Source organism: Pipistrellus hanaki, assembly GCF_964339955.1.
Source record: "Pipistrellus hanaki genome assembly, chromosome: X".
Lineage (NCBI taxonomy): Eukaryota > Metazoa > Chordata > Mammalia > Chiroptera > Vespertilionidae > Pipistrellus > Pipistrellus hanaki.
In genome coordinates, this window is record NC_140524.1 from 9,717,124 (window position 1) to 9,740,447 (window position 23,324).

At 48.6% G+C, this 23,324-nt stretch overlaps 1 protein-coding gene across 1 annotated transcript in view; it reads left to right on the forward strand.

The window, feature by feature from the left end:
- The first annotated feature begins 2,810 nt into the window (after positions 1-2,810).
- MPP1 (MAGUK p55 scaffold protein 1) overlaps positions 2,811-23,324 on the forward strand; it is a 40,184-nt gene continuing 19,670 nt past the window's right edge. Inside the window, exons 1-2 of the mRNA XM_084871104.1 lie at positions 2,811-3,036; positions 22,327-22,470. Coding sequence (XP_084727230.1) covers positions 2,935-3,036; positions 22,327-22,470 — 246 coding nt within the window. The 5' untranslated portion in view covers positions 2,811-2,934. The remainder of the gene's footprint in view (positions 3,037-22,326; positions 22,471-23,324) is intronic.

Below are 23,324 nucleotides of genomic sequence, written 5' to 3' on the forward strand. Positions count from 1 at the left end.
GAACTCTGACCAGTGAGGAAGATGAAGTCAAAACCTGCTGGCAAATCAATTCCTGTCCCTTCCTTGACAGTTTTGCTTCAAGCTTTGTTTTCCTAGGAACCCAGAAACTGATCTTCTGGTTATAAAATCTTGTCTCTGATCAGTCCCCAAAGGAGGCATGCTTCATGGGGAGGTGGGGGAAATGGAGAAAGATTTGGCTCCGGAGAAGGAGCAAAGCCATGCGTTCTATGGGTTCTCTTTTGGGACAAACAAGGCAACACTGGTTCTGAATATTTTGTATGCCAAGGCTTGGAAAGTTACCCCCCAAACTGGGGAAGGTACGAAGGAAGGGTTTTTCTGTATTTTATATATTCGTGTATCTCTGATTTGTTTTCTTCTTGCTTCATTAATATTTCACTGTGTTAATACACCAAAGTTAGTGGGCATTTGAGTTGTTTTTGCTATTAACAAAAGTATATCTATGAACTTTGGTGTACATGGTCCCTGTGCTACATATTTACGAATTTCTCTTGGGCTCAGCTGGCATGGCTCAGTGGTTGAGAATCGACCTATGAACCAAGAGGTCATGGGTTCAGTCCTTGGGTCAGGGCACATGCTAGGGTTGGGTGCTCAACCCCAAGTGTGGAGCGTGCAGGAGGCAGCCAATCCGTGATTCTCTCTTATCATTGAAATGTCTCTCTCTCTCTCCCTCTCCCTCTCCCTTCCTCTCAAATAAATAATATATATATATATATATATATATATATATATATATATATATATATATATATATAAAATATATTTTATTGATTTTACACAAAGAGGAATTGAGAGGGACAGAGAGTTAGAAACGTCGATGAGAGAGAATCATCAACCAGCTGCCTCCTGCACACCCCCCACTGCGGATGTGCCCGCAACCAAGGTACATGCCCTTGACCGCAATTGAACCTGGGACCTTTCAGTCCGCAGGCCGACGCTCTATCCACTGAGCCAAACCGGTCCCGGTTAAAAATATATTTTTTTAAAAAGAATTTATCTTGGAAGGCACATGCATGTTAAATTTTAAAAGATAATGGGGAACTCTTTTCCTGTTAAGTTGTAATTTTTTAAAAATATTTTTATTTGCTGAAACCGGTTTGGCTCAGTGGATAGAGCATCGGCCTGCGGACTGAAAGGTCCCAGGTTTGATTCTGGTCAAGGGCATGTACCTTGGTTGCGGGCACATCCCCAGTAGGGGTGTGCAGGAGGCAGCTGGTTGATGTTTCTCTCTCATGGATGTTTCTAACTCTATCCTTCTCTCTTCCTCTCTGTAAAAAAATCAATAAAAAATATATTTTAAAAATCAGTGGAAAAATATCCTCAAGTAAGGATTAAAAAATAATAAAATAAAATGCTACCTCTATCATACACCACCAATTTACACATGCTGTGTTCTCTATCCATTTGCTCAGTCTATACCTGCACCAATAACCAATATCACACTCTTAATTTTCATCTCTCTTTCTCTCTCTCTCTCTCTCTCTCTCTCTCTCTCTCTCTCTCTCTCTCTCCTTTTCCTCTCTCCTTCTGTAGTCCCTTAGGGCAATCTTGGGGAAGGGAGCCATCAATCATGTGAACTCAGGTTCTTAGCAGACAAAAGTGGGTGATCTGGCTTCAAATTTTTTAAAAATATATATTTCATTGATTTTTTTATAGAGAGTTAGAAACATTGATGAGAGAGAATCATTGATCAACTGCCTCCTGCACATCTCCTACCGGTGATGTGCCCGCAACCAAGGTACATGCCCTTGACCGGAATCGAACCCGGGACCTTTCAGTCGTTAGGAAGCTATGGAATCCTGCTGGAATGTAGTCTCCTTTAGCTTCCGCTGGCCTCTCAAAAACGTGGCGCCATCAGCACAAGGTGTGGCCCATTCAGGTAAAAACCAGTTTGCTCCAGGAGGCCAGCGGGTCTTGGATCGTTGGACAGCAAAGTCTAGGCGCCTCCCCGGCCAGCACTGCACAGCAATGCAAATGACAGAGTGCATCCCGCTCAGGAGCCCTCAAGGCATTTTCGCAATGTCCCCTACCCACATCCATTTATGGGGAGAGCCTGGAGTCCAGAGGGAGGCAGTGGAAGCCCCGAGACGCTTTCTGATCTCCCAGGAATTTGGCCAGGGAATGAATGGGCCTTGCGCTCAATCAAAAATTAAGGGAGCCGAAACCGGTTTGGCTCAGTGGATAGAGTAGGGGTGTCGAACTCAATCAGAGAAGGGGCCAAAATCTAAAATCCAGCCTAAATCGCGGGCCGAATGGTTTACTGAACAGTCATAAACTGACAATGTCATAAACTGACAGCGGAGTGCAGTGATGACAGCGCGGTGCGGGCCACATTGCAAGGCCTGGCGGGCTGGATTTGGCCCGCGGGCCTTGTGTTTGACACATGTGGGATAGAGTGTCGGCCTGCGGACTGAAGGGTCCCAGGTTCGATTCCGGTCAAGGGCATGTACATCGGTTGTTGGTACATCCCCAGTGGGGGGGGGGTGGGGGCGTGCAGGAGGCAGCTGATCGATGTTTCTCTCTCATCGATGTTTCTAACTCTCTTCCTCTCTGTAAAAAATCAATAAAATATATATTTTTAAAAATTAAATGAATGGGGGTCCCTGCACTGTTTGGCGCCGTTTTTCTGCCTCCCAGCCCCTGGGGAGTTTAGCCGCAGGGGCCTTGAGGGGAGCAGCGCCTCCTGGTGGCGCTGGGGAGCCAGCGCAGAGCGCCGCGGGGGGCGGGCGTGGGCGGGGCGGGGGGCGGGGCGAGGGCGGCGTGGGCGGGGCTCCGCGGGGGTGGAGACTGGCCCAGTCGCGCCGCCTCCGCCGCCTCTGCCGCCCTCGCCCCGCAGGCACGGATCCCTTGCACAGCAGCCTCGCTCCGACCCCTGGTCTCCGCGTCCCCGTGTCTCGGCGTCCCGGTTCCCGCAAGATGACGCTCAAGGCGAGCGGGGGCGAGGGCGGGGGCAGCATGCGCACCGCGCTCTCCGACCTCTACCTGGAGCACTTGCTGCAGAAGCGCAGCCGGCCCGAGGTGAGCGGGCCCCGGGGGTGCCCGGGGCGCGGGGTGCCGAGCCAGCGATCGGCCGCGCCGCCCGCTGCGGGACCTCCTCCGGCTGCGGCCCTGGCCCCGGGGGGCCTGCCCTGGGGGGAGGGGTCCTCTCTCCGGGGTGGAGGCCGCGGCGGGAGGCAGCGTGTGCTGAGTTTTGGGTGCGATGGGCGGTTGCCCTGGTCAGCCCTTCTGGGTGGGAAACAGCCGAGGCCAAGGCCTGGGCAGAGTGCTTTTTAAGGTCAAGGAAAACTTCTTCGTGGACGGAAGTCAGGGGAACAGAAAGACTGGGGGAGCAGATCCAAGAGGTCTGATTCGTTGGTGTTGAAACGCTTGTGTCTGGTCAGCAGAAAGGGTTGTAAAAGCCAGCTCCCGCTCTAAAGTGCTCACTCACCGTCCCTCTGCATGGAGCAGGATCCCCTTGTTAGTGTGTGCCTGTGTGTGTGTGTGTGAGAGAGAGAGTGGACCAGGAATGCAAAGATCTCAGAGATAATTCCGCCCTCGGGGTCTCTGCGATGACCTGTAAGAGCCTGCCTGCGAGCCTCTGTCCTCAAAGATGCCCACAGGGCAGGGTGACCATTTTCTTAAGAATTCCTCATGGTTCTGGGTGGGAGTGGGGTGTCTCCCTCAGGGGTGCTGTTATCAGAAAGCTCATTCCCTCGCTCATCTGACTCATCAGCCACAGGACACATCATGGTGGCCAGGTACCACGGAATGTAGAGGGAGGGAAAGAGAGAGGGAGGGAGGGAGAGACAGAGAGACCGAGAGAGTGAAGGAAGAGAGGGAGAGAGAGAGAATCCAGCTGTGGGCAGCCCTTTTCTGTCTGGTTCCTTTCCCTCCACATGAGCTGAGCCCCTCTCTAATGCCATGACCAGGCCGTGTGTACATCTGAGGGGCAGGGGGGGAGATGGTCCGCCTGTTTGCAAACAGGCCCCACGACGGCCAGCGTTATGTGGTGGGTGCACCGTCTGAATAGACAGCGGTTTTTGTGGGGCTGTGAGTTTATCCTCAGATATCGGATACAGTCTGTGGGTCCGCCCAGTTGTCCTGTTGTTATTAAACGATTTGAAAAGCTGAAATAAGAAGAGGTACTGCATCCCTGAGTGACATAGTATCCAGATCTGCCAAGGTGTGGGCGGGCATCAGAGGGAGAATCTCTAAGTGGTGATGGGTGGGGCTTCACCCCACCAACCTGCTCTTTTCTCTCTCTTTTATCTTTTGTTTTTAATATGTTTTTATTGATTTCAGAGAGGAAGAAAGAGGGAGAGAGAGAGAAACATCAATGACAAGAGAGAATCATGGATCGGCTGCCTCCTGCACGCCCCACACTGGGGATCGAACCCGAAACCCAGGCCCGTGCCCTGACCGGGAATTGAACCGTGACCTCCTGGTTCACGGATCGACGCTCAACCACTGAGCCAAGGCGGCCGGGCTGATTCTTATTTCTTGAGTTCCGCCTTCCTTTTCAGGGCTCTTACCGGTCTTCATTGCCAACACCAGGCTGTGCCTCGTGCCTGCTGTGTGGCCTTTAGCTGCTGAGGCGCTCTGTGCCTCTGGTTTCTCTTCTCTATGCAATGGCCCTGCCTGGGGGGTCCAGTTGATGCTTTCCTGAGATAATGCTTGTCGGGCACTTCAAGAATCACTGGGACATCCAGCATCTCTCAAAGAGCCGCCCTCCAGAGGCAGGTATCTTGTGTGCCTATCCTGGCAAGACTCAAAACCCAAAGTTTTACTTCTGACCGTAGTCCACATTGAATATTGAAAAAGTGGCCCTCGCTGGTTTGACTCATTGGCCTGCGGACTGAAGAGTCCCAGGTTCGGCCGAAACCGGTTTGGCTCAGTGGTAGAGCGTCGGCCTGCAGACTGAAAGGTCCCAGGTTCGATTCCGGTCAAGGGCATGTACATTGGTTGCAGGCACATCCCCTGTGGGGGGTGTGCAGGATACAGCTGGTCGATGATTCTCTCTCATCGACGTTTCTGACTCTCTATCTCTCTCCCTTCCTCTCTGTAAAATATCAATAAAATATATATATTTTTTAAAAAGGGGTCCTAGGTTCGATTCCAGTCAAGGGAGGCAGCTTATCAATGATTCTCTCTCATCGTTGATGTTTCTATCTCTGCCTCTCCCTTCCTCTGTAAAATCAATAAAATATATTTTTTAAAAGGAAATATCTAGATTCTTGCCTTTAAAAATATACACTGAGTGGCCAGATTACTATGATCTCTGAACACATAAGAATCTGGCCACTCAGTGTATATCCTATATCAGTGGTTGGCAAACTCACTAGTCAACAGAGCCAAATATCAACAGTACAACGATTGAAATTTCTTTTGAGAGCCAAATTTTTTAAACTTCTAACAAATGCCACTTCTTCAAAATAGACTTGCTCAGGCCGTGGTATTTTTAAAAAAATATATTTTATTGATTTTTGTACAGAGAGGAAGGGAGAGAGATAGAGAGCTAGAAACATTAATGAGAGAGAGTCATCGATCAGCTGCCTCCTGCACACCCCCCACTGGGGACATGCCCGTAACGTGCCCTTGACCGGAATCGAACCCGGGACCCCTCAGTCCCCAAGCCGACGCTCTATCCACTGAGCCAAACCGGTCCCGGCCAGGCCGTGGTATTCTGTGGAAGAGCCATACTCAGGGGGCCAAAGAGCTGCATGTGGCTCACGAGCTGCAGTTTGCTGACCACGGTCCTATATAACAAAGGGCTAATATGCAAATTTCCCCTCAACCAGGAGTTCAACCAACTACCCATGTCCCCTCCCCCTGGCCAGGCTGGCCAGACCCCACCCATACACAAATTCGTACACCAGGTCTCTAATATATATATATATATATATATATATATATATATATATATATATATATATATATATATAACTGAGTGGCCAGATTATTATAGATCATAATAATCTGGCCACTCAGTGGTATGTGGTATATTGAAAAAGTGTCAAATTATAATTTTGCAATAAGTTTGAACTGTAACCTGTCTCCCATTAAGTATATAGTTCCTTCCTTAGAGAAACTAATTTTATTTTTATTTATTTATTTATTTGAATATATTTTATTGATTTTTTACAGAGAGGAAGGGAGAGAGATAGAGAGCTAGAAACGTCGATGAGAGAGTAACATCGACCAGCTGCCTCTTGCACACCCCCTACCGGGGATGTGCCCGCAACCAAGGTACATGCCCTTGACTGGAATGGAACCTGGGACCCTTCAGTCCGCAGACCGACGCTCTACCGCTGAGCCAAACCGGTTTCGGCTAGAGAAACTAATTTTATAAGCTCTCCCTGGCCTTAATTCTTTTGTAAAAAAAATATTTTTATTGGTTTCAGAGCGGAAGGGAGAGGGCAAGACAGATAGAGACATCAATGATGAGAGAGAATCGATCAGCTGCCCTCTCTGCAGCCCCACACTGGGGATCGAGCCCACAACCTGGACATGTGCCCTGACCCAGAATTGAACTGGGACCTCCTGGTACATAGGTTTAACCATTGAGCCACACCAGCTGGGCTGGCCTTATTCTTTACATAGTACCCATTAGTACACATAAAATTGATTGTAAAATTCCTACTCCTGCTTTTCTTTTGAGTCTGATTTGAAGCAGCACTTTTCCCATGACCTGGCATTGAGTAGGTTGAGAATCCCTAAAAATTCCCTTGGGCCTATCCCACATAAAAAAAAAAAAAATGAATGAACAGACCTGGCCAGTTTTCTCAGTGGTTAGAACATCAACTCACGGATTGAAGAGTCTCGGGTTTGATTTCATTCAAGGGCACAGGCGTCAGTTGAGGCTCGACCCCCGGCACCGGTCAGGCAGGTACAGGAGGCAGCCAATCAGTGTGTGTCTCTCACATCGATGTTTCTCTCTGTCTCTTCTCCTCCCTCCCTCTCGCTCAAAACCAGTAGAAAAAAAATATCCTCGGGTGAGGACTAACCAAAAAGAAAAAAAAGAACTGACAAATAAGTCAGGCCTAGGTGAGTTTCCTCTAAGACCTGTCTGTTGCTTCTTAGGCCAGTGGTCGGCAAACTGCGGCTCACGAGCCACGTGCGGCTCTCGAGCCTCAGTTTGCCGCTCTGTTACTAATGAGTTTGCCGACCACTGCCCTAGACTCTCGATTCCAATAATTAGAGGCTGTTGTTGTTCCTTGTGATTAAGCTCCTATCCCAGTGATCTGCAAACTCAGTCAACAAAGCGGCTCACGAGCTGCAGTTTGCCGACCACTGTCTTAGGCCATCACAGGCAGCATCACTCCACAGCGGTCATCATTCACTCTGGCCCTACTATGTGCAGGCCTGGTGCTGCGGCTACGTGTAAATAAGTGAGGACACAGAGGCAGGTGTGGGGGGCTGTGAAACTGTTGGAGCCCGAGTTTTTTCTTTTCATTGACCTATGAACCAGGAGGTCACGGATCGATTCCCAGTCAAGGGCACATGCCCGGGTTGCGGGCTCCATCCCCAGTGCAGGAGGCAGCCGATCCATGATTCTCTCTCATCATTGATGTTTCCCTCTCCCTTTCCCTTCCTCTCTGAAATCAATAAAAACTTTTTAAAAAAAAAGAAAGAAAGAAAAGAAAGTGCTATTTTCCAATTATTTAGACCTCTCCCCACTTTCCCAGCACACGGTGCGACTCCTTTCCTTCTGGGAACTTGGTGACTGCCTTTCACAACTAAAGAGTCTGCCCTGATCAGTTTGGCTCAGTGGATAGAGCCTCGGCCTGCGGACTCAAGAGTCCTAGGTTCGATTCCAGTCAAGGGCATGTACCTTGGTTGTGGGCACATCCCCAGTAGGGGGCGTGCAGGAGGCAGCTGATCCATGTTTCTCCCTCATCGATGTTTCTGACTGTCTGTTCCTCTCCCTTCCTCTCTGTAAAAACAAAAACAAAAAACAAAAAAACGCACTAAAGAGTCTGGTGTCCCTGTGACCACTCGGAGGCCGAGTGTATTAAAATGCTATCATGCACATTCTAGTCAATATTTTAAATGAGAGAAGATAACCTTTTCTAATTCATTTGTCCTCTCACAGTGAATTCGATTTCCTGGGTCAAGACCAATTCCCTGAAGCCGGGGTCTGTCTGACCTTGGCGTTGTTGACATTTGGCGTCTGGCCATGCTTTGTTGGGAAAACTAATACCTGCCCCGCTCACCCACTTGCGACAACAAAAATGTCTGGAGACGTTGCCTAATGTGCCCTGGGGGAAGCGAGACGAACTCAGTTGACATTTCATTGATGTAGGGATTTTCCCTGAGCAGTGACTGGCTCAAAATTTCAGGGTCGCTAAGAAAGAGGGCTCTGGGTGTGGGGCATAGAAAGGCCAGAGTGGCCGAATTTCCAAAAGCTCTGGGAGAGGGAAGTGACCTGGGGGTAGGGGGTGGGGTGGGTGGGGATTGGACCGGAAGAAAAGCTCTGAATTACGGAACCAGAACACAACTTTCGTAACATGGAATTTTCTTTTCTGATTCTTCACTTTTTTTTTTTCCTCTTTTTAAAAATATATTTTATTGACTTTTTACAGAGAGGAAGGGAAAGGGAGAGAGTGTAAGAAACATCGATGAGAGAGAAACATCAATGAGCTGCCTCCTGCACACCCCCTACTGGGGATGTGTCTGCAACCAAGGCACATGCCCTTGACCGGAATCGAACCTGGGACCCTTCAGTCCGCAGGCCAACACTCTATCCACTGAGCCAAACTGGGTAGGGCTTCACTTTTTCTTTTTCCTCCATATAAAGACATATACAGGAAGAAAATACATATGTATGTTTTTGCTCAAAAGTCACCTTTCCTGCAATGCCTCTTCTGGACACCCTACTTAATATGTTTTGTTGTTTTTAATTTACTTCAGAAAGAGGAAGGGAGAAGGAGAGAGAGAAACTCGATGATGAGAGAGAATCATCGATCAGCTGCCTCCTACATGCCCCCTTCTGGGGATCGAGCCTGAAACCTGGGCATGTGTCCAGGAATGGAACAGTGACCTCCTGGTTCACAGGTCAACAACCACTGAGCCACACCGGTTGGGCTGGACACCCTACTTAAAATCGCAAACCCCCTTGCCCCACTTCTGCCTGATTTTCCTCCATAGCACATATCATCTTTGATATTCCATCTAATCAGCCCACAGACCCAAGGGCCCCAGGTTCGATTCCAGTCAAGGGCACATGCCTGGGTTGCAGGCTCGATCCCCAGTAGGGGGCGTGCAGGAGGCAGCCGATCCATGATTCTCTCGCATCATGGATGTTCTGTCTCCCTCTCCCTCTGACTGTGTAGTCATTGAATCTGCCCACTGCAACGCCCACTTTGTGAGTATGGGGTCTTGTCTCCTACTCATTGCTCTATCCCAGACACCTGCATGTACCTCTGTCAGGTGAGCACTGGTCCTCTCACGGGCTCAGCTTGCCCAAAGTTGTGTGGAGAAGCCCTCCTAAAGCTTGGACTCCAGGTGAGGAGATGACGGGAGCAGAGTGCCCTGCAGCTCCAATAGACATGAACTTCCATCAACACTAAGGTGACCAGACGTCCCGCTTTTGGCGGGACAGTCCCGATTTCTAACAATCTGTCCCGCATCCCGCCAAAAATCGGGACTGTCCCGCCAAAAGCGGGACGTTTGGTCACCTTAATACCCATGTGCGCCCCTCACATAAAGGCTCCCCCTGTCCCATATACTTTGTAAGGTGCTGTGCCCATGCTCTTCCTCCAACCCTCACTCATTCTGAAATCCATACTCTTTTTGGAAAAAAAATTTTTTTTAGCCCTGGCCCGTTTGGCGTAGTGGATAGAGCATCAGCCTATGGACCGATGACTTTCAGGTTTGATTCTGATCCAGGGCATGTACCTCGGTTGCAGGCTCCTCCCCAGCCCAGGGCCCCGGTCCGGGTTTGTGCAGGAGGCAACCAATTGATGTGTTTCTCTCTCATTGATGTTTCTCTCTGTCTTTCCCTCTCTCTCCCATTCTCCCTAAAAGTCCATGGAAACATATGCTCGGGTGAGGATTAAAAAATAATAATATTAAAAATATGTTTTATTGATTTCAGAGAGGAAGGGAGAGAGAGAGAGAGAGAAACATCAATGATGAGAGAGAATCACGGATCGGCTGCCTCCTGCACGCCCCACACTGGGGATGGAGCCCGCAACCCGGGCACACTGGGAATCGAACCATGACCTCCGGGATCTTAGGTGGACTCTCAACCACTGAGCCATGCCGGCCAGGCCATGCTCTTAAGTCCTAGAGTCTAAAACTTTACCTTCAGACAAATTTCTAAACCTTTTCACACAGAGTGGGGATGCACACAAGTATCTGGCTTTGCAGTCCTGCGTTTCCTGTTTTCCTCCAGTGGACATAGAACAGCGGGTAGATGAAGGGTACTGGAAAAGGAGCTTAGGGAGTTGGCCTTTGGATGGATGGACGTGTTCTCAGAGGGCTTTACTGCCTGAGGAACAATGTGCCTAGTTAATGGATAATTGGAAGACAGTACTTGCCTGAAATCCTGGCTCTCAAGTCTTCCTCTCTCTCCCCAACTCTTCCCCCAGTTCTTGGTCATTTGTGGTTAGACAGTGATAACCTCTTCCTCGTGTCTTGAAGCACTCTTAGTTTCCTTAAAGGTTGTCTTTGTTTGTTTGTTTTTTTGTTTTTGTTTGGTTTCAGAAAGTGGAGTAGGATCTCCTAGGCGAGCAAAGAGTGGGGTGTTTGCGTGCCCCTGGCCCCGGGCCGGGCTGTGGGAGGCCAGCAGTGTGGAGGGGCAGTTCCCAGGGTCTGCCCTCTTGGTGACCGCCCACCTTCTGGGCCCAGACTCTCCCCTGTCCCTTTGCCAGCTGCGGCTTGGCAGAGAGCCTGGCAGTAGGCTGAGCTGGACTTGTTCTTTCCTCTGTTCACTGTCACTCGTTTGTAATTTGATTGTTTGAATGAGAAGAGCAACTTTAATTGCCCTGCTTCATTCACTTCCCCACCCCCACCCCGCCCCCGAGTTTGTTTTTCATCTTTTTTTTTTTTAAGCCCAGCTTCCTTTGAGCAGCTACCCCTGCCCTTTGAACCCTGTGGCAGATGTTTCCTCCAGAGGGGGTTTCAGAGCGCCAGGCTTGCCACCCCAGCAGTTTGTAGGACTAAAGACCAAGAGGCTGCAGGGCAAAGGCCAGCCGTGCAGCCATGTTTGCTCCCCAGTTTCTCCTGAGCCTGAGCAGTCATCTCTAAGGAGGGTCCCTCCACCTTGCCTGTCCTTGGGGCAGGCTCACCTCAGCCCTGGGGCTCCCCAGGTGCCTCCGAGATGAGGGTGTGGTTTTGAAGTTGTGGAGGGAACTCTGCGAAACAGAGTCTAGTTACCTTTGACTTTTCCTGTGTGTCAGCATTGATCTTGTCACTTACCACTTGTGTGCTGGTGGCGATGATGGTGGTGGCAAAACTGAAAACACAGCAGCACAACCCGGCCGAAGTGGCTCAGTGCTTCAGGGGCAGCCTATGAACCAGGAGGTCATGATTCGATTCCCTGTCATGGCACATGCCTCAGTTGCAGGCTCGATCCTCAGTGGGGAACGTGCAGGAGACAGCCGATCAAGGATTCTCTCTCGTTGTTGGTTCTGTCTCTCTCTCCCTCTCCCCTCCTCTCTGAAATCAATAAGACTATATTTTTGAGAAACAGCAGCACATGCCATTGACCTTAATCATGCATGTCTTCAGTGACGTTGCAGAAGCTCTTGTGAGAGCCGGCACTGTCTGGGTCCCCGGGTCCATGAGGGAAGACAGCAGAGGTGAGAGCTCTGCCTGTGTGGGACTTACACTCCAGCTGCGGAGAGAAAAGCAATGGAGCCAACAAGTCAAACATGCAGAACCCATTGGGATGAACGACCAGCGGTGTGAACAGGCCAGGTTTGAGGAGATCGAGGAGTCAGGACACATGCTTTAAGACATCCACCTGGGCCCGTTAGTTACCGTGTGTCCCCCCTCCCTCCTGAGCCCAGGAGGGAGGGGCCCTGGGACACAACTTCCTCAGGCAGAACTGGAGGCTGAGTCTCTGTCTTTCTGTCTTCGCCTCGCACTGAAGAGCAGACTTCACTTGGGTCTGCCCCCAGGACTTCCTGTCTTCTTCCCCTCTCTCCCCTGCAGGTGCTGTCCTCCTCACCATCTAGCTGTGAGGCTCCATTTGCTAGTTGGTTGTTGTTTTTATTGATTTTTAGAGAGACAGGAAGGGAGAGGGAGAGAGAGATAGAAACATCAATGATGCCAATTTGGCTCAGTGGATAGAGCATCAGCCTACAGACTAAAGGGTCCTGGGTTTAGTTCTGGTCAAGGACACATGCCCAGGTTGTGGGCTCCATCCTCTGTGTGGGGTGTGCAGGAGGCAGCCGATCAATGATTCTTTTTCATCATTGATGTTTCTTTAATATATATATATATATATATATATATATATATATATATATATATATATACACACACACACACACACACACACACACAGAGAGAAACATCAATGATGAGAGAGAATCATTGATCAGCTGCCTCCTGCACACCCCACACAGAGGATGGAGCCCTCAACCTGGGCACGTGCCCTGACTAGGAATCGAACCCTGACCTTCTGGCTGATAGGTCAACATTCAACCACTGAGCTACACCAGCCGGGCGCTGCTAGGATGTTCTGTAGCGAGGAGATACAGGGGGTTAGTGGAAGGCGTTTGCTGCGAGGTGTGGCTGAGGAGAAGATGGCCCTACTTTTCAGAGGGAAGCCGCAGTGAAGACGGGGCTGGGGGGCAGGGGGGCTTGGCAGGCTGGGCAGAGTGTGTCTCAGGAAGACAGGCTGGCTCGGGGGACAAGTTCATGGTGGAGACTGTGCTTTGCTTTTGGAAGCCTTCCTGGTGCGAGTTGGTTCTTTACTTACCACGTCGGAGGCTTCCGTTGCCCTTAATCATCATTTGTAACTTCTGCGTGAGGGTGATAGTGACTCTGAGTCATCGCGGAGGGGAGTGACTTGATGGATAAGCACATTTGAAAGACCAACCTTTGGGATGGCAGCTCTTGAACTTGTCTGACTGGAATGTGTTTTGCCTCTGGTCAGCTTTCCTGAGGCCTTAATTGAAAGGCTGATATGTCCAAATCAACCTTTGTCACGAGGCTGAGTAAGAAGTTTATCTGCCTCACCGAGGTCCTGTATCTCGGAGGCTTCTCCCCCTCTCAAAGGTCGTTTTGTGTTCTGCGGACTAAGACTTTCTAATCTGTCATTATTTGGAACATTGTACAGGGCTCGCCAAGTCTGAAAGCACAGGTGGATCATCATAAACGGTTTATCGTGGGACATTACAGCACGCGATAAAATAATATGAGCCACCTGGCCTGACTTTATGGCCACCTGGAGACTGTTAGTTGCCAACACGCAGAAATGGTAGTTGCTGATAAACCCATACAAGGAATGGCCAGGTTCGGTTTTCCGCTTTCTCAGCCCCACAATAACGAGTGATAAGAGACTCAGAGGTCAGGGTCAAGGAAAGGCCTTCATTTTATGTCATGCTTTGCATTAGAAATGTGAAATTGGCCGAAATCGGTTTGGCTCAATGGATAGAGCGTCGGCTTGGGGACTGAAGGGTCCCAGGTTCGATTCCGGTCAAGGGCATGTACCTTGGTTGCAGGCATATCCCTAGTGGGGGGTGTGCAAGAGGCAGCTGATCGATGACTCTCTCTCATCGGTGTTTCTGACTCTCTATCTCTCTTCCTTCCTCTCTGTACAAAATCAATAAAATATATTTTTTAAAAAAAGAAATGTGAAATTGGAGCTCATCATTGGAGGGCAGCGATTATTCAATCGGTGGTCCTTGAATTCCTCATTCTGTAGCCCATGCACACGGTGAAAACATACAAATAATATAGATGATTAATTTGAGTAAAGGAATTTCCCTTTATGCTGATTTTGCTCTGGTTTTCCTGAATCTACTTGGATATCTGATCTCGTGCCCTTTAAGCGGATCTGTGGCAGTAGACACATAGCCTGGAAGAGTTCTAAGCAAATGTCCCGAGGAACTGCTTCATCACTGTGTATCATGGCCTCTTATTTTCTTTTTCTTTTTTAAAATCTATTTTTATTGATTTCAGAGAGGAAAGGAGAGGGAGAGAGATGTACAAACATCAGTACTGAGAGAGAATCATTGATTGGCTGCCTCCTGCATGCCTTCCAGTGGAAATCAAGCCCGAAACCTGGGCATGTGCCCTTGGCCGGAATCGAACCTGGGACCTTGAAGTCCACAGGCCAACGCTCTATCCACTGAGCAAAACCAGCTAGGGCAGTATGCAATTGTTTTCACTCAACAGAATGCCTTTTAGATCCGTCCCAGGTTGTTGCCTGTATGAATAGTTTACTCCTCTTTATCGCTGAGAAGTGTTCCACGTTACGGATGGACTAGAATCCATTGAAGTGCTCATCTGCTGTAGGCCATTCTGGTTGCTTCCAGCTTTGGGTATTACGAAGAAAGCTTCGATGACCCTCCATGTACAGGTTTTGTGTGGACATTTCCAACAAAGCACCCAGCGCTCTTCCCCAATGGCATACCACTTTACATTCCTGCTGGCAGTGGCTGAGAGATTTGGTTTCTTCGAATCCTCACCAGCATTTAGTGTTGTCTATTTTTAACCTTAGCTATTCTGAGTATAGTGGCTTCTCATTATGGTTTTCATGTGCGTTCCTCCTTGATGATGTACAACATGTTTTCATACCCTCGTTTGCCATCCTTCCTTGCATATTCTTTTCGTGAGATAGCTATTTATGTCTTCTGCTCACTTTCAACTAGATTGTTCTTATTAATGAGGGTTGTTGTTGTTTTTTTAAATTTCAGAGAGGAAGGGAGAGGGAGAGAGAAACATCAATGATGAGAGAGAATCATGGATCGGCTGCCTCCTACATGCCCCCCACTAGGGATCGAGCCCACAACCCAGGCATGTGCCCTGACCGGGAATCAAACTGTGACCTCCTGGTTCATAGATTGACGTGCTTAACACTGAACCACGCTGGCCAAGCTATACCACACATTCTTAACTGCTTGTACCTATACACTGAGTGGCCAGATTATTATGATCTCTGAGTGCATAATAATCTGGCCACTCAGTGTATATATACATTAGAGGCCTGGTGCATGAATTCGTGCATGGGTGGGGCCCGGCCAGCCTGGCCAGGGGAGGGGACATGGGTGGTTTGGCCAGCCTGCCTGCTGGTCGAACTCCTGGTCGAGAGGACAATTTGCTTATTAGCCTTTTATTCTATAGGATATACACTGAGTGGCCAGATTACTATGCGTTCAGAGATCATCATCATCTGGCCACTCTGTGTATGTCTTGAAAGTGTATACACTGATTCCTTCTATCTTCCTTTTTGAAATGGTTTCTGTTGTTTGGGGCCTGTGCCTTCATGTCACATACGTGATTTTGTAAAGTCATTCAGAGGTGCTTTTAGTGTAACCCACATGGATCAGGTGAGTGAAGCTGCTTGCATGTAAGAGAAGTAACGTCCCAGGTAGAGGGGGGTCAGCACCCAGCACTTGGCTCCTGTACCAGGGAGCAGCAGGAGGGAAAGAGCTGGAGAGCGTGGGCCGGCCTGCAGGGGTACGCCATTCCTCAGCCCCACCAACAGCTTAGCCCCACTTGCTACCTATTTCATGCAACAAGCTCAACTCTGCCAGCTGTATGTCTTCACACTGTGCACACCAATTCCTTCTACTGGCTTCCTTATCCCGGTTCTCCCTGATTTTTTTTTTAAAAAAATATGTTTTATTGATTTTTTTACAGAGAGGAAGGGAGAGGGATAGATAGAAACATCCATGAGAGAGAATCATTAACCAGCTGCCTCTTGCACACACCCTACTGAGGATGTGCCTGCAACCAAGGTTCATGCCCTTGACTGGAATCGAACCTGGGACCCTTCAGTCCGCAGGCCGACGCTCTATCCACTGAGCCAAACCGGTTTCAGCCGCCCTGATCTTGTTTGGGATGGCAAGACGCCCAAATCAGTTCTTTTCTCAGCCTTTCTGCAGCCTGAGCTGGCCATAGTCAATCCTGGCCGAGGAAACACGAACAGATGTGCGCTGGAGAAGTCCTCGGACAGCTGTCCTGGCCCCTTTCCCTTCCTCCTGCCTTGAAAGTGCAGCTCAAGGCCTGATTGGCAGCTTTTCCAGAGATGTTTTCACCCCGAGCTCATTCTTCCCTTCCTCGGAGCCCTGGGCTATGTGCACTGCAGAGAGACACGCCTCACCCCAGCAATCACTCCTCCGTGCACATGTCAGGCTCGGCTCTCTCAGCTCTGCTCGCTCAGTGACCATCCATTCCCCCATCTGCTTTCCGTCTTCCAGAAAGTGATTGAAATCTCTCCTCCCTGATGACTTCCTCATGTTTGCTTTTGGTGTGTGTGTTCCCAGTCCCTTCTCCCCCCCGCCCCCCCCCCGTCCCCGCTCTCATTTAAGCAGGGTGTGGGGTGCACACCGGTTCTGAGGCTGCCAACTTGAACCTCAATCACAGTCACGAGAATTCTCTCTCGCCAGAAGGGAAAGCATTGTACTTTGTAGAGCTTTTAGGAAAAACAGATTCTCATTTGCCTATATAGAAATACATTGAACCCAGCTGGTGTGGCTCAGTGGTTGGGCGTTGACCTATGAACCAGGAGATCATGGTTTGATTCCCGGTGAGGGCACATGCCCAGGCTGGGGGCTCAATCCCCAGTGTGGGGTGTGCAGGAGGCAGCCGATCAGTGATTCTCTCTCCTCATTGATGTTTCTCTCTCTCCCGCTCCCTCCCTCTCTGAAATAAATAAAAAGGTATGTAAAAAACAACCACAAAAAGAAATTAATTGAAACTGAAGGGATGCATGAAAAAATTTATTTTATTTTTATTATTTTTTGTTGTCGTTAATCCTCACCCGAAGATATTTTCCCCTCATTGATTTTAAGAGAGTAAGACGGAGGGAAGGAAGGGGGAGAGAGAGAGAGAGACATCTATGTGAGAGAGACACATTGATTGGTTGCCTACTACGCACACCCTGACCCAGCCGGATTGTGCCTGCAACTTAGGTACATATCCTTTTTTTTTTTTTTTAATATATTTTATTGATTTTACACAGAGAGGAATTGAGAGGGACAGAGAGTTAGAAATGTCGATGAGAGAGAAACATCGATCAGCTGCCTCTTGCACACCCCCCACTGGGGTTGTGCCCGCAACCAAGGTACATGCCCTTGACCGGAATCGAACCTGGGACCCTTCAGTCTGCAGGCCGACGCTCTATCCACTGAGCCAAACCGGTCCCGGCTAGGTACATGTCCTTGACTGGGAATCGAACCCAGAGCCTTTGGTCCATGGGCAGATGCTGTAACCACTGAGAAATGCCAGCCAGGGCTGATCCATAAAATTTTTAATGCTGAACCTCTGTAGCAGTGTCTTTCTAGATTCTTTTTTTTTTTTTTAATCCTCACCTGAGGATATTTTCCCATTGATTTTTAGAGAGAGTGGAAGAGAGAGGGAAAGACAGAAACATCGATGGGAGAGAAACCTATCGATTGGTTGCCTCCTGCATGTGCGCTGACCAGGGCCTGGGCCAGATAGAAGCCTGCAACTAAGGTATGTGCCCTTGACCGGAATCGAACCTAGGACCCTTTGGTCTGCAGGCTGGTGCTCTACCCACTGAGCCAAACCATCTGTGGCTCTTTCAGGATTCTAAATGCATCTCAGCCCTCTCCTACAGACAGACTGGGCACAGCATCTTGACAATAGCCCACATTGGTTTTGGTTTTTGTTTTTTTTAAAATATATTTTATTGATTTTTTACAGAGAGGAGGGGAGAGGGATAGAGAGCCAGAATCATCGATGAGAGAAACATCGATCAGCTGCCTCCTTCACACCCCCTACTGGGGATGTGCCCTCAACCAAGGAACATGCCCTTGACCGGAATCGAACCCGGGATCTTTCAGTCCGCAGGCAGACGCTCTATCCACTGAGCCAAACCGGTTTCGGCAATAGCCCCCATTTGTAAGTGAAGCACCGAGAGCTCGCCATCACCCAGATGCTAGTGAGAGTCAGGACTCGGACCCAGACAGTTTGGATCTGTAACCTGTGCTGCCTTTCTCCTCTCTGATTTCCTTTACCGCAGTAACACACACACACACACACAGAAAATTATTTGAAAGGTTGAAGTGGCTGATACCGGTTTGGCTCAGTGGATAGAGCGTCGGTCTGCGGACTGAAAGGTCCCGGGTTCGATTCCGGTCAAGGGCATGTACATTGGTTGCGGACACATCCCCGGTAGGGGGTGTGCAAGAGGCAGCTGGTCGATGTTTCTCTCTCATCGACGTTTCTAGCTCTCTATCCCTCTTTCTTCCTCTCTGTAAAAAATCAATAAAATATATTAAAAAAAAGAAAGGTTGAAGTGGCTACACGGGGAATACAATTTCCTCCTCACCCCATTCTGTGGTCACCCAGTTCTCCTTCTAGAAGCACTCCGGTTGCCTGTATCTGCTTTTAGAGGTCACGTATGCATTTATAAGCAAGTATGAACGCGGTCATTGGTTCGCTGTTGATGCTGTGGGTTTTCTTCCTCTTAACAAATTATCTTCAAGGTTAACCGCAGCCCCTCCTTGTCCTTGCTACATGCTAGGGTGCCCCCAGGACAGTGGTCAGCAAACTGTGGCTCGCGAGCCGCATGCGGCTCTCTGGCCCCATGAGTTTTTGGCAAAGGCCAGCTTAGGAGTACCCTAATGAAGTTAATAACAGTATACCTCCCTATATAGTTTATGTTTAAAAACTGGCTCTCCAAAGAAATTCCAGTCGTTGTACTGTTGATATTTGGCTCCGTTGACCAGTGAGTTTGCCGACCACTGGCCCAGGAGAAGCCATATGAACTGTACTGTTGAGCCGTCTGCTATAGAGAACCGTGAAGTTATGTGGAGGTCTGTGCTTCCAGGTAAAATAAGTGGGATTTCTAAATATACAACTCTGTCGCAGGCGATTCTGTTTTCAGAGCGATGTCCTATGATTCGATGTCATGTGAGTCTGGTTGCTACATAGGCAGTTTCTCTTTCTTAGTACTTCCCTCATTTTAGGCCGCCCTGTCACTAGCACTATTTCAAGTGTCATCATCTTCTCAGTCTCCATTGACCTCTTAGAAATATGTTCATTAAAATGGCAATAGTAGCCCTAGCTGGTTTGGCTCAGTGGATAGAGCGTCGTCCTGCAGACCCAAGTGTCCTGGGTTCGATTCTGGTCAAGGCCACGGTTGCAGGCTCCTCCGTGGCCCTGGTCGGGGCATGTGTAGGAGGCAACCAATTGATGTGTTTCTCTCCCATCGATGTTTCTCTCTGTCTCTCCCTCTCTCTTCCACTCTCTCTAAAAGATCAATGGGAAAATATCCTCGGATGAGGATTAAAAATAAATAAATTAAATTAAAATAAAATAGTATATTGTTTTATGAGTAACACCCCCTATCTTATGACATATATGCCCATCCACAGCTTCAAGCCTCCTTGTCTCTGATCTACCGACCCTTTTCCATATAGTCTTTCGGATAGGCCATTGGGCACTTCCCAGGAATGAGTGAATGAATGAATGAATGAATGAATAACTGATTCATTCAAAGTGGATAACAAGGTGCACCACTCACAGCCCCACTGTCTGAGGGACACCCCAGGGTATGGCTGGAATGCAACTGCCAGCCATTTTCAGCTTCTACTCAGATACTGAATTGACCCTGCTCCTCCTCCTCCATATTGTTTTTTATTTATATTTTACCAGGGTGGAGGGCACTTTTAGAGATTCCACTTGGCCTTCCCCACAATCATCGTGCTACCCGAAGACCTGGGCTACTTCAACATCAATCGTTTATTTTTTTAAAATTTTTAAATTGATTTCAGAGAAGAAGGGAGAAGGAGAAAGAGATAGAAACATCAGTGATGAGAGAGAATCATTGATCAGCTGCCTCCTGTACGCCCCCCACTGGGGATTGAGCGTGCAACCCGGGCATGTGCCCTTGACCGGAATTGAACCCTTCAGTCCCCAGACTGATGCTCTATCCACTGAGCCAAACCAGCTAGGGCCAACATCAATAGTTTAGAAAGGTGAGGGAGAGCCAGCAAAGAAGACTGGGAAGGAGCATTTCAGGGAGGAAAGGGTTGGAGATGCATAACCTCAGACTAATCATGTGAAAACATTGGACAAATACAAACTGAGAGACAGTCTACAAAATGGTTGCCCTGCCTGGCTGGTGTGGCTCAGTGGTTGAGCAACAATCAGGGCACATGCCCAGGTTGTGGGCTCGATCCAGTGTAGGGTGTGCAAGAGGCAGCCGATCAGTGATTCTCATCACTGATGTTTCTCTCTCTCCCTCTCCCTTCCTCTCTGAGATCAATAAAAATATATATTAAAAGAACAACAGCCGAAAATGGTTTGGCTCAGCGGTAGAGCGTCGGTCTGCGGACTGAAAGGTCCCAGGTTCAATTCCGGTCAAGGGCATGTACCTTGGTTGCGGGCACATCCCCAGTGGGGGGTGTGCAAGAGGCAGCTGGTTGATGTTTCTCTCTCATCGACGTTTCCAGCTCTCTATTTCTCTCCCTTCCTCTCTGTAAAAAAAATCAATAAAATATATTTTTTTAAAAACAAACCAAAACAACAACAAACAAACAAACACAGTAGCCCTGTCCTCTTAAAAAATGTCAAGGTCATAAAAGGCTGAGGAACTTTTCCTAATGAAGGATGATTAAAGAGATGTGCAAACTCAATGCAGTGCCCAATCCTGAATTGAATTTTCGTCTAGGAAAAGAAAATATCTATACATATAAAAGCCTAAATCAGTGGTCTGCAAACTCAGTCAACAGAGCCAAATATCAACAGTACAACGATTGAAATTTCTTTTGAGAGCCACATTTTTTAAACTTAAACTTCTTCTAACGCCACTTCTTCAAAATAGACTCACCCAGGCCGTGTTCTTTTGTGGAAGAGCCACACTCAAGGGGCAAAAGAGCTGCATGTGGCTCGAGAGCTTCAGTTTGCCAACCATGGGCCTAAACGACCGAAGGACCAGTCAACTGGTTGCTATGACTTGCACTGACCACCAGGGGGCAGATTCTCTGACCAGTAGGTTAGCTCGCTGCTGGGGTCCAGCCAGTCAGGACTGGGCGAGACAGGCCAGACATGCCCTGGAGCCAAACTCCCACAGTCCCTCCCCTGCCTCTAAAATACTCTAATTAATTTGCTTTCAATGTGCACCGGGCCTCTAGTTTCTTTAGAGCCTCAGAGGTGGTTTGTGAGAAACTGATGGTAACCTGAATCACGTTTCCTGCTGTGTGATCCAGAGCATCAGGAAGCAAAGGGGGCTCTAACCGGTTTGGCTCAGTGGATAGAGCGTCGGCCTGAGTCAAGGGTCCCAGGTTCGATTCCGGTCAAGGGCTTGTACCTTGGTTGCGGGCACATCCCCAGAAGGGGGTGTGCAGGAGGCAGCTGACCGATGTTTCTAACTCTCTATCGCTCTCCCCTCCTCTCTGTAAAGAAATCATATATATAGTTAAAGGACTTAAAGAGGAAAGAGCAGTTGGGTCTGATCTCACCAGAGCTCTTGGCATCCGTGCTCACTTCTCTGCGTTACTGAGGCTTTCCCACCACAGCTGTCCGCTCTCCTCCTCCCATTCTGAGTTAACCCCCTTGGCCCTTCACTATGGAATGTGTGTGTGTGTGTGTGTGTGCGTGTGCGTGCGCGCGCGCCCCATGTCAGTACACAGCCCCTTACCAGGAGCTCTTGGGGCCCAATGTGCATTAGAAATCACAGTTTTCCTGGCTGTGTTCTCCTTTTTTAATCCTCCCAGCAGGGCAGTACCCTGCAAATCAAACACATTAATATTTCTGCAGAGAGCTGAATCAACATGTCTATTAAGTTGGCTAAATAAAGCTTCCAGACAGCTTCACATAAATTCAAAGAGATTGGATGCCAAACTCAGCACTGTTGGTTGTCAGAGTCTTGGGGTTTAATTTTTTTAAATATACTTTTATTAATTTCAGAGAGGAAGGGAGAGGGAGAGAGAGACATCAATGATGAGAGAGGACCATTGATGGGCTGCCTCCTGCATGCCCCCTACTGGGGATCGAGCCCACAACCCTGGCATGTGCCCTGACCAAGAATCGAACCGTGACCTCCTGGTTCACAGGTCAATGCTCAACTACTGAGCCACACCGGCCGGGCCATGGGTTTTAGAATTGCTATTACAGACTGACCTAGGGGGGATCTTCGCTGCTTACTTCACACATTGCTCTGTTGTTTTGATGGGACAGGCCGTGAAGCACCAGTTGAATGCGGTGACTGAGGACATGTATACCGATGGGCCTGCTGCTCCGGGTAGTCCTACCCAGGCTAAGGGACAGGAAGTGCGGAAGGTGCGACTCATCCAGTTCGAGAAGGTCACCGAGGAACCTATGGTAACCCCTTGTCCTTTTACCCGCTGCTTACTCTCCACCACATAAGTCACTGGGCCCCGAGAGGAAACTCAGAAGCTGAGTTAGGGGAGCAGCCAGCTGTCACATAGTCTGTCTCCATCTCAAATTCCTCCTCCATGCAGGCTTCATGCTCGTTCTAGTTGAGGAGCACCCCATGTATAGATGCAAAATCTTTCTCCTGAAACATTGCCTTACAACCAAGATTACTATACCCAGAAAAGCTATCATTCAGAATTGAAGGTCAGATAAAGAACTTCATAGATTTAAAAAAAAAGCTAAAGGAGTTCATCACTGCTAAACCAGAATTATATGAAATGCTGAAAGGTATTCTTTAAGAAGAGGAAGAAGAAGAAGAAAAAAGTAAAGATAAAAATTATGAACAACAAATATGTATCTATCATATTTGTTGATATTATATTCTCCAGTTAATACTGTACATCAGATTTTTTATTCCCTTGCTTTTTAGATAGCAAGGGAATAAAAAATCTGATGTACAGTATTAACTGGAGAATATAATAGAATCAGGGGCATAGAAAGGGTGTGGACTGACAATTCTCGGGGCGGGGGGGAAAGGGAGTGGGGGTGCGGGAAGAGACTGAACAAAAAGTGTACATCTGCTGAAACCGGTTTGGCTCAGTGGATAGAGCATCAGCCTGCGGACTGAAGGGTCCCAGGTTCGATTCCGGTCAAGGGCATGTACCTTGGTTGTGGGCACATCCCTGGTAGGGGGTATGCAGGAGGCAGCTGATCGATGTTTCTCTCTTATTGATGTTTCTTGGAAGGCAGTTATGCTCACCACTATACCACCAACGCGGACTTATTGATGTTTCTTACTA